We start from the raw sequence: 12,486 nt of genomic DNA on the forward strand, positions 1-12,486 counted from the left end.
CGGAGGTACTGTGTTACTACTACTCTTCGTATACGTCGTCGTCACAGTCGTCGTCGTCGTCGTTGTCGTCGTCATCGTCGTCGTCGTAGCTAGTTCGCGCGAGCTTTTGCGGGCGGCCAGGCCGCATGATTAAATTTGAATTTTCCCTATTCCCCACCTCATCCAACCAACCAACCAACCAACCAACCAACGAAACCAACTCAACCCACCCACCCATCCATCCGCCCACCTACCTACCAACCCCTTATCCCCGCGCTCTCACCGAATGCCGGATGAGAGTTAATTTACAGAGGTGCCGGCGATAGGGGCCAATCTGCAATTCCGGTACTATCGCGAATTACATTTTCACATCATTCCGTTATAAACGGATCGGTACAAATTACATTTCTTTTTTGCTTTCCGCTCCTCTCCCTCTTTCCTTTTATTTTTTCTTTCCTTTTCTTTTTCCTTTTACTTTTTTCTTTTACTTTTTCTTCTTTCTTTTTTCTTTTTCTTCATAATCCTATTCTTAATAATTCTCTTTTTTTTTTTATTTCTTTTTCAGTTAAAAAAGATATTTTTTTTTTTTTTTTTTTAATTGATCGAATTGACAGAAAAAAGAAAAATAATAAATGCCTTCTAACTGACTAGGATGATAATTTTTTGATAAATTTTGTTTCGTAGTCTGGCACGTGCCGCGACGTTCGGCCCTGGGATTATCCTCCCTCCCACTCCTTGCCATCGGTTAACTCATTCTGATACTACCACTATATACTATACACACTATATTACTCCTGTAAATACTACCTTTTTAGGCATTTATTTAGGTCATTCATTCACTCATTCTTCTCTGTATTTTATAAAGATACTCTTTAATTAAAAAAAAAAAGAATTCATTTCATTCCTTCAAAAGTCCATTCATTTGTTTCTTTCATTCAAAAGTTCATTCATTTGTTTCTTTCATTCAAAAGTCCATTCATTTGTTTCATTCATTAAAAAATTCATTCATTTGTTTCTTTCATTCAAAAGTTCATTCATTTGTTTCATTCATTAAAAAGTTCATTCATTTGTTTCTTTCATTCAAAAGTCCATTCATTTGTTTCATTCATTAAAAAATTCATTCATTTGTTTCTTTCATTCAAAAGTCCATTCATTTGTTTCATTCATTAAAAAGTTCATTCATTTGTTTCTTTCATTCAAAAGTCCATTCATTTGTTTCATTCATTAAAAAGTTCATTCATTTGTTTCTTTCATTCAAAAGTCCATTCATTTGTTTCATTCATTAAAAAGTTCATTCATTTGTTTCTTTCATTCAAAAGTCCATTCATTTGTTTCATTCATTAAAAAATTCATTCATTTGTTTCTTTCATTCAAAAATCCATTCATTTGTTTCATTCATTAAAAAGTTCATTCATTTGTTTCTTTCATTCAAAAGTCCATTCATTTGTTTCATTCATTGATAAGTCCAATCATATGTTTCATTCATTTAAATGTCCATTCATTTGTTTCATTCATTTGTTTTATTCATTCAAAAGTACATTCATTGATCTTTTCTCGCGTTTTATAATGGTTTTCTTTAATTAAAAAAAAAAGTTTCTATTAATTAATTAACAATAATTAAATAACAAAAGTTATTTAGAAAAATATATATAATTTAACAATGCGTTGAAATTAATATAACAATTAATAAAACGTAAGCAATTATTAATCGTCATGAATTCAATTGCGATCATTAATTTGATAAATAATTGAAGGTATAATAGATGTAAATATATACATTTATAGATAAATATACAAATACAATAAAATACAAATGAACCAATCAAAAGAGGAGCAATTAGAAGATAATGAAATATAGAAATAGGTTTCGCGTTATCTAAATTTGTACTTAGGGTATTTCAAAATGTTGTTTATACATACATACATACATACATACATACATACATACATACATACATACATACATACATACATGCACGTATACACACATATATCGTAACCGTAAAACATTGCACACGCGTTATTATAATTAGTTGCTTTATTATCGATATCATAATTATGAAACTAAGAGAGATAGAAAGTGGAAGGGAGAAGTAGAGAGAGAGAGAGAGAGAGAGAGAGAGAGAGGTTACCATTCTGCATATGCATGGTCGCCTGTCTGTGTATATATCGTATGTGCATGAACGTTCTCAAAGTCGACTTCTACCGCGATCACTATACATTATTCCGCCCTAAACGCGGCGCACCTCCATTAATATTGATGCCCTACGTAGCTCCTTGTAGGCTTTCCAAAGAGAGAATGAGAGAGAGAGAGAGAGAAATATACGTTTATATACGGTGTTAAGAAAGCATCGATTATACCGATTAGAAATGTCTAAGTAATAGGAAGGAAAAGATTTTTTTTTCTTTTGCGAATATCCAACTCTTGTCTTAAATGACAAAGGTCTGAGTTCCTCTCTCTCTCTCTCTCTCTCTCTCGCTCTCTCTCTCTGTACCGAAAAATATATTTATAAAGGGCCGCAAGAAAGTGACTAGGAAAAGCGATACAAATCGTTCCGCTTAAAACCTCTTAGTTCTTTTTTGGCTCGATGTTACCACCGGTGAAACAAAACTGGCAGCGTTTGTGTTAGTGGGGGAGGAGGGGGAGGTCACAGGCGAGGTAAGGCGTTGCATTATTTATAGAAACCTTAGGCGGACGCCTAATCCTGGTCTGAGACTGTCTCCTGACTAATGTTCTTTTCGTTTGGTGGAAGGTATGAGAAAATAAAAAGGAAAAAAAAAATATATACAAGGATAATAGGTCTACCGAGAGAAAACGAGGATTCGTTCTCACCTCTCTTTCTTTTTTTTTCTTTTTTCTTTTTATCTTTTCGATTAATCGACTTATCATAGAGTTTCTATCATTAACATTTTTGATATAGCATCGATCTAATATGAATTAATCAAAGTAAAGATTTTTTTCACAATGACACAATGTTCTGTGAGAAAAAAAAAAATATATATATATATATACGCATACATGTAAATAATTTTTGTTTGAAAAGTTTTTTTTCTTATTTGTTTTTTCTTTTTTTCTTTTCTTTTCTTTTTTCCAACGCATCGTTCGACGATAAAAATTCTCTCGAAAATTTAGTAGAAGCCTCAAGGCAAGGAAGAGAAAGATTATCGAGATACACACATACATACATATACATAATATGTATATATACATGTATATACATGTATACATACATATACATACATAGCCTTCTTTTCCCTATCATCTCTTCGGTCCCGTGGCAGAAACGGACGGCCACTTATTCGCTCGTTTTCCCTATATAAGTATAGTCCTATGCAAAACAACCCTGTTACGTATATACATACATACACACATACATACATACAACTTCTTGTTTGCTCGTTGAATATCATCTTTGACGCGTTCTCTTGATCGCCTAAAGGAGAAAAGAAAAGAGTAGAAAAAAAAAAAGAGAAGAGAGAGAGATAGAGAGAGAAAACAAACGTAACGAAACGAAACAAAATAAAACAAACTTTATCCGCATCCGATTAATTTTAACCATCGAAAAATGAAATAAAAAATCATTCATTCGTTTGCATTGCATACGTAATGATAGCGTATTTTATTAGATCAAACGCGTACAAATCGTATCGAACGTTCATGCCTATCGATTGAAAGGGGATAAAGGGGAGGGATGGTGTACTGATGTAAAATCGATACATTTTTAATTGTGGTCGAAGAAATTTAATAATTTAATAATAAATGTTTTTTGTATTCTTTTTTTTTTCTTTTCTTTTTTTCATCGAACGCATAATAATTTTTTATTCGTTTACGTTAAGGTTTAAACATTTAATCAAGAGAGAGAGAGAGAGAGAGAGAGAGAGAGAGAGAGAGAGAGAGAGAAAGAGAGAGAGAGAAAGAGAGAGTATGTACGAAATACAATTAAACGTAGAAAGAGAAACTTCTTGTTTGGCCTGTACATAAAAGCGATGACTTACTGATCATAGGTTGATTTATATTCAATAACCAGGCAGTAAACGCAGGGCTAGTTACTAACACAAAGACTATGTACAATCACTACGTTCACCATGAACGTAGATAGAATACGTCGAACGATCGACCAATGCCATAACTTTGTCTCTCTCTCTCTCTCTCTCTCTTTCTCTCTCTGACATACACGTGTGTGTAGGTATGTGTATGTCCATGATACCATGTTTGCGGCTTATGCACGTTCAAACTCGCGTGTACATAGTGGGTAGGTATAGTTAAAGGGTCAGAAAAACCGATAAGGCAAACTCGACGATTGGTTCTCCGTTTTCGTAGAAAACCATCTTAGGCTTAAAAGTATGTTCCATCATTCAGAAAGAATTATTAGACGTCAGATTTGATTATTATCAAACTCTAGACGAGTAGGGTTTTATATGGATAAATCTGAAAATATTTCAAACGTAATCAAGAAATATATGTATATATAATATGGGATATGGTGAAATGTAATAATGAAATATATATATATATATATATATATATATATATATATATAAAATTAAATTAAATCTTTTTCTGAATAATAATAAGAAATATAAAATCATGTTTCACAAAACGTTTTACAAACCGATTACATGCCTTACCATTAAATTATGCGATTCATACATACGCATATTATGTATGAAATATACGTATATATATATATATATATATAGATACGTATAATACAATTTCTAACATCGTAACGATGATAGGGGAATAACCGATTGCTGTTATATGTACGTACATATATATATATATATATATATATATTGCTATATATACTATAAATATATATCATTTTGCTCGAGTGCATCGTACTCTATAGTTTTAAGGGATGGAGAATGTACGGCAGGGGAGGTACGAGGGAGACGAACGTTGCTCTATTAACGCGCTCATATTTAATATTCCATTCGCGTCGTTGAACCACGACATCCGGTTCTCTCTCTCTCTTTCTCTATCTCTTTCTCTCTTTCTCTCCCTTTCTTCCTCTCTCTCTCTCTCTTTTTAAAATTTATGTATCGGTACAAAGTAGACATGCACGAGATTGCTCCCACTTAGAAAGTAAAGAAAACCGGAAGCTGCATTTGATTAAGACCTCCATGTAACTTCTCTCCCAATGCCAAATTAAGGAAGGTGCTTTTCTTTCTCTCTCTCTCTCTCTATTACGATAGTGCCTTTGACAAAGCGCCTTTTGATTGGGCTTCGTTTCTTTTTTTTCTCTGTCTCTTTCTTTCTCTCTCTCTCTCTCTCTCTCTCTCTCTCTCTCTCTCTCTCTTTGTTTTATTTTTTTTCCCTTTTCTCTCTTTCTCTCGTACGTTCGCGATAACACAGAGGGGACAGATGGGTTGGTGGGGGTAGGAAGGGACAGATTGAGGTGGGTAGGGTGTGGGTGGTACAGGAGACACGAGACGAGACTAGACTTAACGAGAGAGAGAGAGAGAGAGAGAGAGAGAGAGAGAGAGAGAGGGAGAAGAGGGTGAATCGGATCGTACTCGAGGGTCGAGCTAAAGGACGCTCGTAAATTGATTTATAAGCGCGTTTATTCGAGAAATAATGTAAGGGTGCTCTTCTTCTTCTTCCTTCTTTTATGTTTCTTTTCTCAGATTTTTTTGTGCCTTTATTCTTTTTTTTTTTCTTTTTTTTTTTTTTTCTTTTTTGTATGTGTTCTTTTTCTATCGAGATCGTTTCTCTCGAATGTGTTTCGTTTACAGAACCGACGTGGACGCGAGCACTGGCAGCAAAAGTGGTACTTTGAAGTTTGTCAGGACCCTCTCGAATATATCGAAGGACGAAGGTGGCGTAGCTCATATGCGTTGCGAGGCAGTTGGTGATCCACCACCTATCAAAATACGTTGGTATAAAAATGAAGCACCTCTTGAAGAGAAACGACCGAAGATCACGATTAGGAAGATTCATGCTCAGGTATTTTTTATTCATTATGTAGATATTATTAATATCAATGAAATGTAATGAGGAATGAATTAAATATATAAAGTATTTGTTTGACTTTTATTCTTTTTCGTCCGTCCATTAAAAGATACGAGAACGTAATAGTCTTTGATCCGATTAAAACCGAATAATAATTAATTATTCGTCGATAAAATTGTAAAAAAGAAAAACATTATTTTACAGGCACACGAGCACGCAGCTAAGAATATAGCCGGTAGTCGTCTTAAGATCACTAACCTCGACGTTTCCGACGTTGGATTTTACTCGTGTCGCGTGACCAATGGTAAAGATCAGATTCAAAGCGAGGGTACCTTAAGGGTCGATTCAACACAGAAATGGCAAGGCAAGTTACAACCAAATACTTTTACAATTTCTTTAGCTTTTACAATTTCTATCGTTTCTATCCTTCAAAGAATCATTACAAACGAACAAACGTTATTATCTTCAATATTAATTATATTAACGTGTGTGTGTGATCATTTTTATTAATCATCATTTAACTTAGGCGATAATTTTTTTTAAATTAATCCACTAGCTTATATGATCATTTTAATTAATCATTTACTTATTATCACTTTAATTAATCATATGCAATTCAAATAAGCAAATAAGTAATTAAGTGATCAAACAATAAATAAAAAAAATATTTAATGACAACATCGATGGTTTGTCGATACACAATTATTAATAATCTCATTACGTCGAATTATAAAATTTTATATCATAAGAATTATTAAAAAGAAAAACAAAATTCGTAACTTATATTCCATCGATTCATTTCTCAAATCGTCATTCTTTCACGAATCTACGGGTATATATGAAATAATAATATCGTTCGGAGAAACGTTCTTGAATGGATAGTTCGCGTAATGAAAAATGAAACAAAAAAAAAATAAATAAATAAATAAAAAAGAAAAAAGAGAGAGAGAAAGAGAAGTGGCAGCTTCGACAAACGTTCGAACCCTTCGAACGTTGGACTAAACGCGAACGCGGAATTTCTAGAAAATTCGCGTTACCCGACATTCCCAGTGAATTCTAACAATTCACCCTCGGACGTCTGACAAGGGTTGAAGGGGTAGATAGGTAGGTAGGTAGGTAGGTAGGTAGGTAGGTAGGTAGGTAGGTAGGTAGATAGGTAGAATGGGGGATAGAAGATGAAGAGAAGGAGGAGGGTAATACTCTCACTCTCTCTCTCTCTCGTGAAAAGAGAGAATCAAGACGGTTTACAAGGACTCTTCGTTTCGAGAGTCATACAGTCAGCTACCATGCTTTTGTAAAAAAGAGAGAGAGAGAATAAGGATGGGAGAATAGAGAGGAGGAGGAGGAGGAGGAGGAAGAGGGAGAGAATTTCCGCATTAGTGCTTCGAAGAGAAGTCTACTAACGGACGATCAAAAAAGTCGAGACCCCTTAATCGTTTCTCAGAACCTTCTTACACCTCCCCTCTCTACATCATCACCACGACACCCCCCTGTCGATGGTTAGACTTCATAAAGTTCGTACTTAATTATTTAAAGTCGACTTCTCTTCTGACAATCTTTTATTATCTCTGTCTGTCTGTTTGTCCCTCTTTCTTCTCTCTCTCTCTCTCTCTCTCTTTCTTTATTTTTATAAAAGTATCTATCATCTTTCTTCGTTTCATATCGATTTAATTTCATATCAATTTAATTTTTCATTTTATCAATTTAAAATTTATTCCATCGTACGTACCAAATCTATGTTACATATATACATATATATGTGTTATAATAACAACATTAATAACATTAATAATATTATTAATAGAGTCGCATGGCATTATTATATTACGATGTGAGGGCTAAGCGTTCTAATTCTATCTTCCAGCATCAAACGGCTCGCGGGTTTATTGGGCTACGTGTTGAATAATGTAATCACAGGCTAATCAACTCGCGTTTTCGTCCGAGAAATTAAATATCAAGTTAAACATAGTGCTCAACTTTGTGTAGAGATATTATACACTTATATATATATATATATATATATATATATATATATAACCACATACATACATAAGTATATCAATGTAGAATATTAAGTTGATAAATGCAAGACAAACACACGTATGTGCATGTAGATTCAACGAATTCAAAGTGTCGTTAATACTTCGGACACGTGCAACGAGCCGATTGAGTTTCTTTTCGCACCTAAAAAAGAAAAGAAAAAAAATAACCGGAGATTCACCGGAACAACCCCTCTTTTCTATCCCTAACACGACCCACTCTTTATAATTCACCACCTTGTAATCTGGGAAATCTTTTCTCTCTTTTTATCTCTCTTCATCTCTCTCTTTTTCTTTCTTTAGCAAGTAGGAAGAAAATCTTCGTTCTTCCAGACATTTCAAAGCCAGGAGAAAGTCTCTCTCTCTCTCTCTCTCTATCTCTCTCATTCTGTGTTCGTCAGCTTGAAAAAGCTAAAACGACTCGAACCACTCGAACACGCGCTCACGACCGTGCAAAGAAGTTTTAATTTTGCATTGCCGAGTTTGACTTGCAGAGTGCTAATATTAAAGTTCGTCGTCTCCCCATTCGCATCTTCCTTCTCTCCTACTCGTCGTCTTTTCCTTTTTCGGCTACCCGAAGAAGACTCTTCGAAGTAACAGTCGAAAGGAGATAGAGGAAAAGAGAAAGATAGATAAAGAAAGAGAGAGAGAGAGAGAGAGAGAGAGACAGGTTAATATTCTTGAATCACTCTATCTCTCTTCCTGGTAGTACTCGAGGTTCCTTGAGGTTCTTCCTCGTTCACGCATTAGCCGAGGCGCCCACGCTATATTAGATTAGAATTTGTTAGACGTAGGGGAGGTAGCCTACCGCCTACAACCGACTTCAGAACGTCGCGAACTAACTTTCTCGTGAAAACGAATGTCTATCTCTCTCTTTCTCTTTCACACACACAGACACTTACACATATACGCTTACTAACTCTCTCTCTCTCTCTCTCTCTCTCTCTCTCTCTCTCTCTCTCTCTCTCTCTCTCTCTCTCTCTCTCTCTCTTTCTCTCTCTCTATTTTTCTCTCTTTTTCTTTCTCTCTTCGAGATATACACACAAACACATTCACTATCTCTTACTCTCTTTCTTTCTGTAGTCTTTCTATCTTCCTTTAACAATTTTGTTTCATAGCTCGAAGGCAAATAAGGAAGACCACCTTCTCGAAAGAGTTCATTAACGTCGTTGATCGTCCTACTCCATCTAGACGCTTATAAATAGAAAGTTGAAATGATTTAACGATAAACGAGATTAATTTACGGATTTGAACGGAAAACTTAATCTCTCGTATCATCATCATCTTCTTCTCTTCCCACTTATTCCTCAATTTCTCATTTTCATTATCATCCTCATCCTTTCCTTCTCCTCCTCCTCTAGACCACCGGTCCTATCTTGATTTTGATGAATTTTCACGGAAATAGATTTTTTTTTCGTCTAGCCAATTATATGTAATTAATTACTTTACTACTACTATTACTACTGTTGTTGTTGTTGTTGCCATTTCTGTTTCTCTTTTTGCTGTTTTTGCTAGAGCACAAACGAAGTTTCACAATTCCTCTTATTATAAAGGTTTAGACGTGACAGATAAAATGGCTGTCGTCCTTGTCAACGTCGTCGTCGTCGTCGTCGTCGTTCACGTTAAAAGGATGTCCAAAACCAGGCTTCAATCTCTTAATTCGATTATATCCTGTTGCCCTTGGCTTTTTAACGAAGAGAGGAAGAAGCGTTTATAGAACTTGATTACCTATCCTCTCACCCCACTATCCTGTCCCACCAATTCCTCTCAACCCCGCTCTGCTGTTCTAGTAACATCCCCATCCCCACCCTTATCACCTACCCACAATCCTTGTGAATGAACAAATCTGGTGAACTCTCGACGTTGTAGATTTTCATCGTGGCATGACTTAACTCAACATTTGTTCGGTACTCTTAGGATTATAAAAAAAATAAAAAAGGGGAAAGAGAAAAGAGAGAGAGAGAGAGAGAGAAAAAAAGAAAAAAGAAAATACATGGACGATGGGTTCATAAGGAAGGTTAAGAGCAACCCCATGCGAGTTATTATAATAAATACTGCTGACATAAGCTTGTAGTATCCTTACGTGTAACTATAATGTTCCTATAGTATCTATATTTATGTAAACACACAAATATGCAAACGCAAACATACGCCTATGTATATATGTATGTATGTATGTATGTATGTATGTATGTATGTATGTATGTATGTATGCTCATGTGTGTAGTACTCATAGAGCACGCTATGCACAGACTCCCACGAGGAATCAACACTGCGTTATCCTTTGCCATGCTGCTGTTCAATTTACGACCAAGTTAGTGCATATAAAGCGAATCATAGTAGAAGAGAAGGAGAGAGAAAGATATATATGTGTATATATATAGACAAAGAGAGAGAGAGAGAGGCTCTATATAGGTAATCACGTATACATAGCAGCAGTGCATATATGCACGAGTGCATTGTAGACTAAGTTCTCCAAGGGTTAATCCAATTCTCCGTAGTAGGTTCGAACTTTGACAGAAATTTCTCTCGTTTGATTTTCTCCTTTTGTTTTTCTTTTGTTACTTTTTTTGTTGCTTTCCTTTTCTTTTTTTTCTTTCTGTATCTTTTTTTCTTGATCGATAATTAGAACATTAATTGAACGATATTAAACCTTTGAATATTCAGATTTGAGAAAGTCTTGATAAAAATATTAAAAACTTGAATAATGGGATAGAATTAGTTTAGAAATCTCTGGTCTTAGTGAGAACTATTAAGGTGGCACTTTCTACGAGTAAAGTTTGCAAAGGGCGAAGTTCTAAGCGCGAGCGTATGCTAACTAAGTACGTTTAAAGGTCGTCCTTATCTCGAATCAGACGGTCTCAGTCACGCCTATATACTTCAAGAAGGGGATTTAGAATTTTTCATTCGCATTACTACCTTTGTCTCGTTCTACAATACATAAGTATATTTACTACCTCCTTTCTATCTCTCGTATGTATATATAAAAGAAACTTTTCTCGTATGTATATATAAATAAAAATAAATCGATCGATATGATTGAAAATTTTAATTTTATTATTATTATTAATAAATAATTATTATCGTGAAAATAAAATCCGATTAGAAAAACTAAACAAGGACAAAAAAGAAATACTTTATATAAAAAAAAAAAAAAAAAAAAAAAAAGAAAAAATGTATCGATAAAATTGCGTATCTAAATTTTACGTCAAGTATAAAAATAATTATCATCGTCGGAGTGAAGCCGTCGAAAAAAAAATAAAAATAAAGAAAAAAGCAAAAAGAAATCAAAAAAAAAAAAAAAAAAAAAAAAAAGAGAAAAGAACAAAAAAGAAAATGAAAACAAATTAATCGAAACGCGAACGTACGTACGTTCAAAAAAACGCGTTATTTCCGCAAACGAGCGAACGGGAGTTCGCTCGCGCTCACTAATTGAAGTTAGTAGGATCAACGCGATTAATTAATTCTCGTACGCGTCGTTTCTGCCTAAAGTCATCAACGAAACGACCGCGGCGAAACGTAATTACTAACACACCGGTTGAAACATCCTTTAGCCGGTTAGAACGATATAATATTATCGAACGGCATATTCGCGTTCGCCGTCAAGCCCTACCCCCTTCCCCAACCCCATCGTACATACAAACCTCTAAACCGCCAAAGATAATTTCGTGTATAATATTTGTTACAGTCATGTTGTCCCTGTACACAATTTTATACGTGAATTCAACGTTACATATATTTATGCATGCATGTACATACATATATACACATATATCTAAATATATAATAATTTGTAACGCCTTGTAATGAAACTAAAATATTCGTATTTCGTAAGAATTTGTAAATTTTCAATTTCGTAAATTTATATGTAGATAAAGGAAAAAGAAAAAGAAGAAGGAACAAAAGGTAAAAATGGATGAAAGAAAAAAAAAACAAACAATGAATACGTACGTACGTATGTATGTTTGTATACAGAGTACTAAAAGAAAAAAATAATCTCCTTTCGAACATTCTGTATATGTCCTATAATATGTATTATGAGTGAATTTATATGTTATCTCAGGAACATTTGACCCAACGACCCTACGACGATAGGATACGCTGTATAAAAACTTTATACAGCGTATCCTATGTACCATACAAAATATATATATATATATATATATATATATATATATATAATGGGGTTTATTAATTTTTTCTTTTTAATTTTTCTTTTCTTTATATTTTTCTTTCGAACACATTTTATGTGTCCTATAATATATATTAGTTATGAGTCAACTTAACCGAGACCACCATGTTTTTTTTTCTCTTTCTCTCTCTTTCTATCTATCTACCTATCTTTCTACCTATCTCTCTCTCTCTCTCTCTCTATATATATATATATATATATATATATATATCTTTCCCTCTTCCTGTTTCTCTCTCGAGATTACGAGAAGATCGTGTTGGAGGTGAAAGCTCGCGAAGGCTTCTATGTTCTATCACTCCTGTCACGATGATATAAACTTT

The 12,486-nt window shown here is 34.1% G+C and overlaps 1 protein-coding gene and 1 long non-coding RNA gene across 6 annotated transcripts in view; one reads left to right on the top strand and one right to left on the bottom strand.

The window, feature by feature from the left end:
* The window catches only part of LOC124955775, a 24,104-nt gene extending 16,596 nt beyond the window's left edge, over positions 1-7,508 (bottom strand). The window contains exon 1 of the long non-coding RNA XR_007102965.1: positions 5,433-7,508. This is a non-coding gene — a long non-coding RNA (uncharacterized LOC124955775). The remainder of the gene's footprint in view (positions 1-5,432) is intronic.
* The window catches only part of LOC124955770 (tyrosine-protein kinase transmembrane receptor Ror), a 192,780-nt gene that overhangs the window by 161,347 nt on the left and 18,947 nt on the right, over positions 1-12,486 (top strand). For 4 of the 5 annotated variants that reach the window (XM_047510668.1, XM_047510669.1, XM_047510670.1 and 1 more), the window contains 2 exons: positions 5,719-5,929; positions 6,140-6,299. The exons of the other annotated variant lie outside the window; for it this stretch is intronic. In XM_047510668.1, coding sequence (XP_047366624.1) covers positions 5,719-5,929; positions 6,140-6,299 — 371 coding nt within the window. The remainder of the gene's footprint in view (positions 1-5,718; positions 5,930-6,139; positions 6,300-12,486) is intronic. 5 annotated transcript variants of the gene reach the window in all.

Source organism: Vespa velutina, chromosome 19 (genome assembly GCF_912470025.1).
Source record: "Vespa velutina chromosome 19, iVesVel2.1, whole genome shotgun sequence".
Classification (NCBI taxonomy): domain Eukaryota; kingdom Metazoa; phylum Arthropoda; class Insecta; order Hymenoptera; family Vespidae; genus Vespa; species Vespa velutina.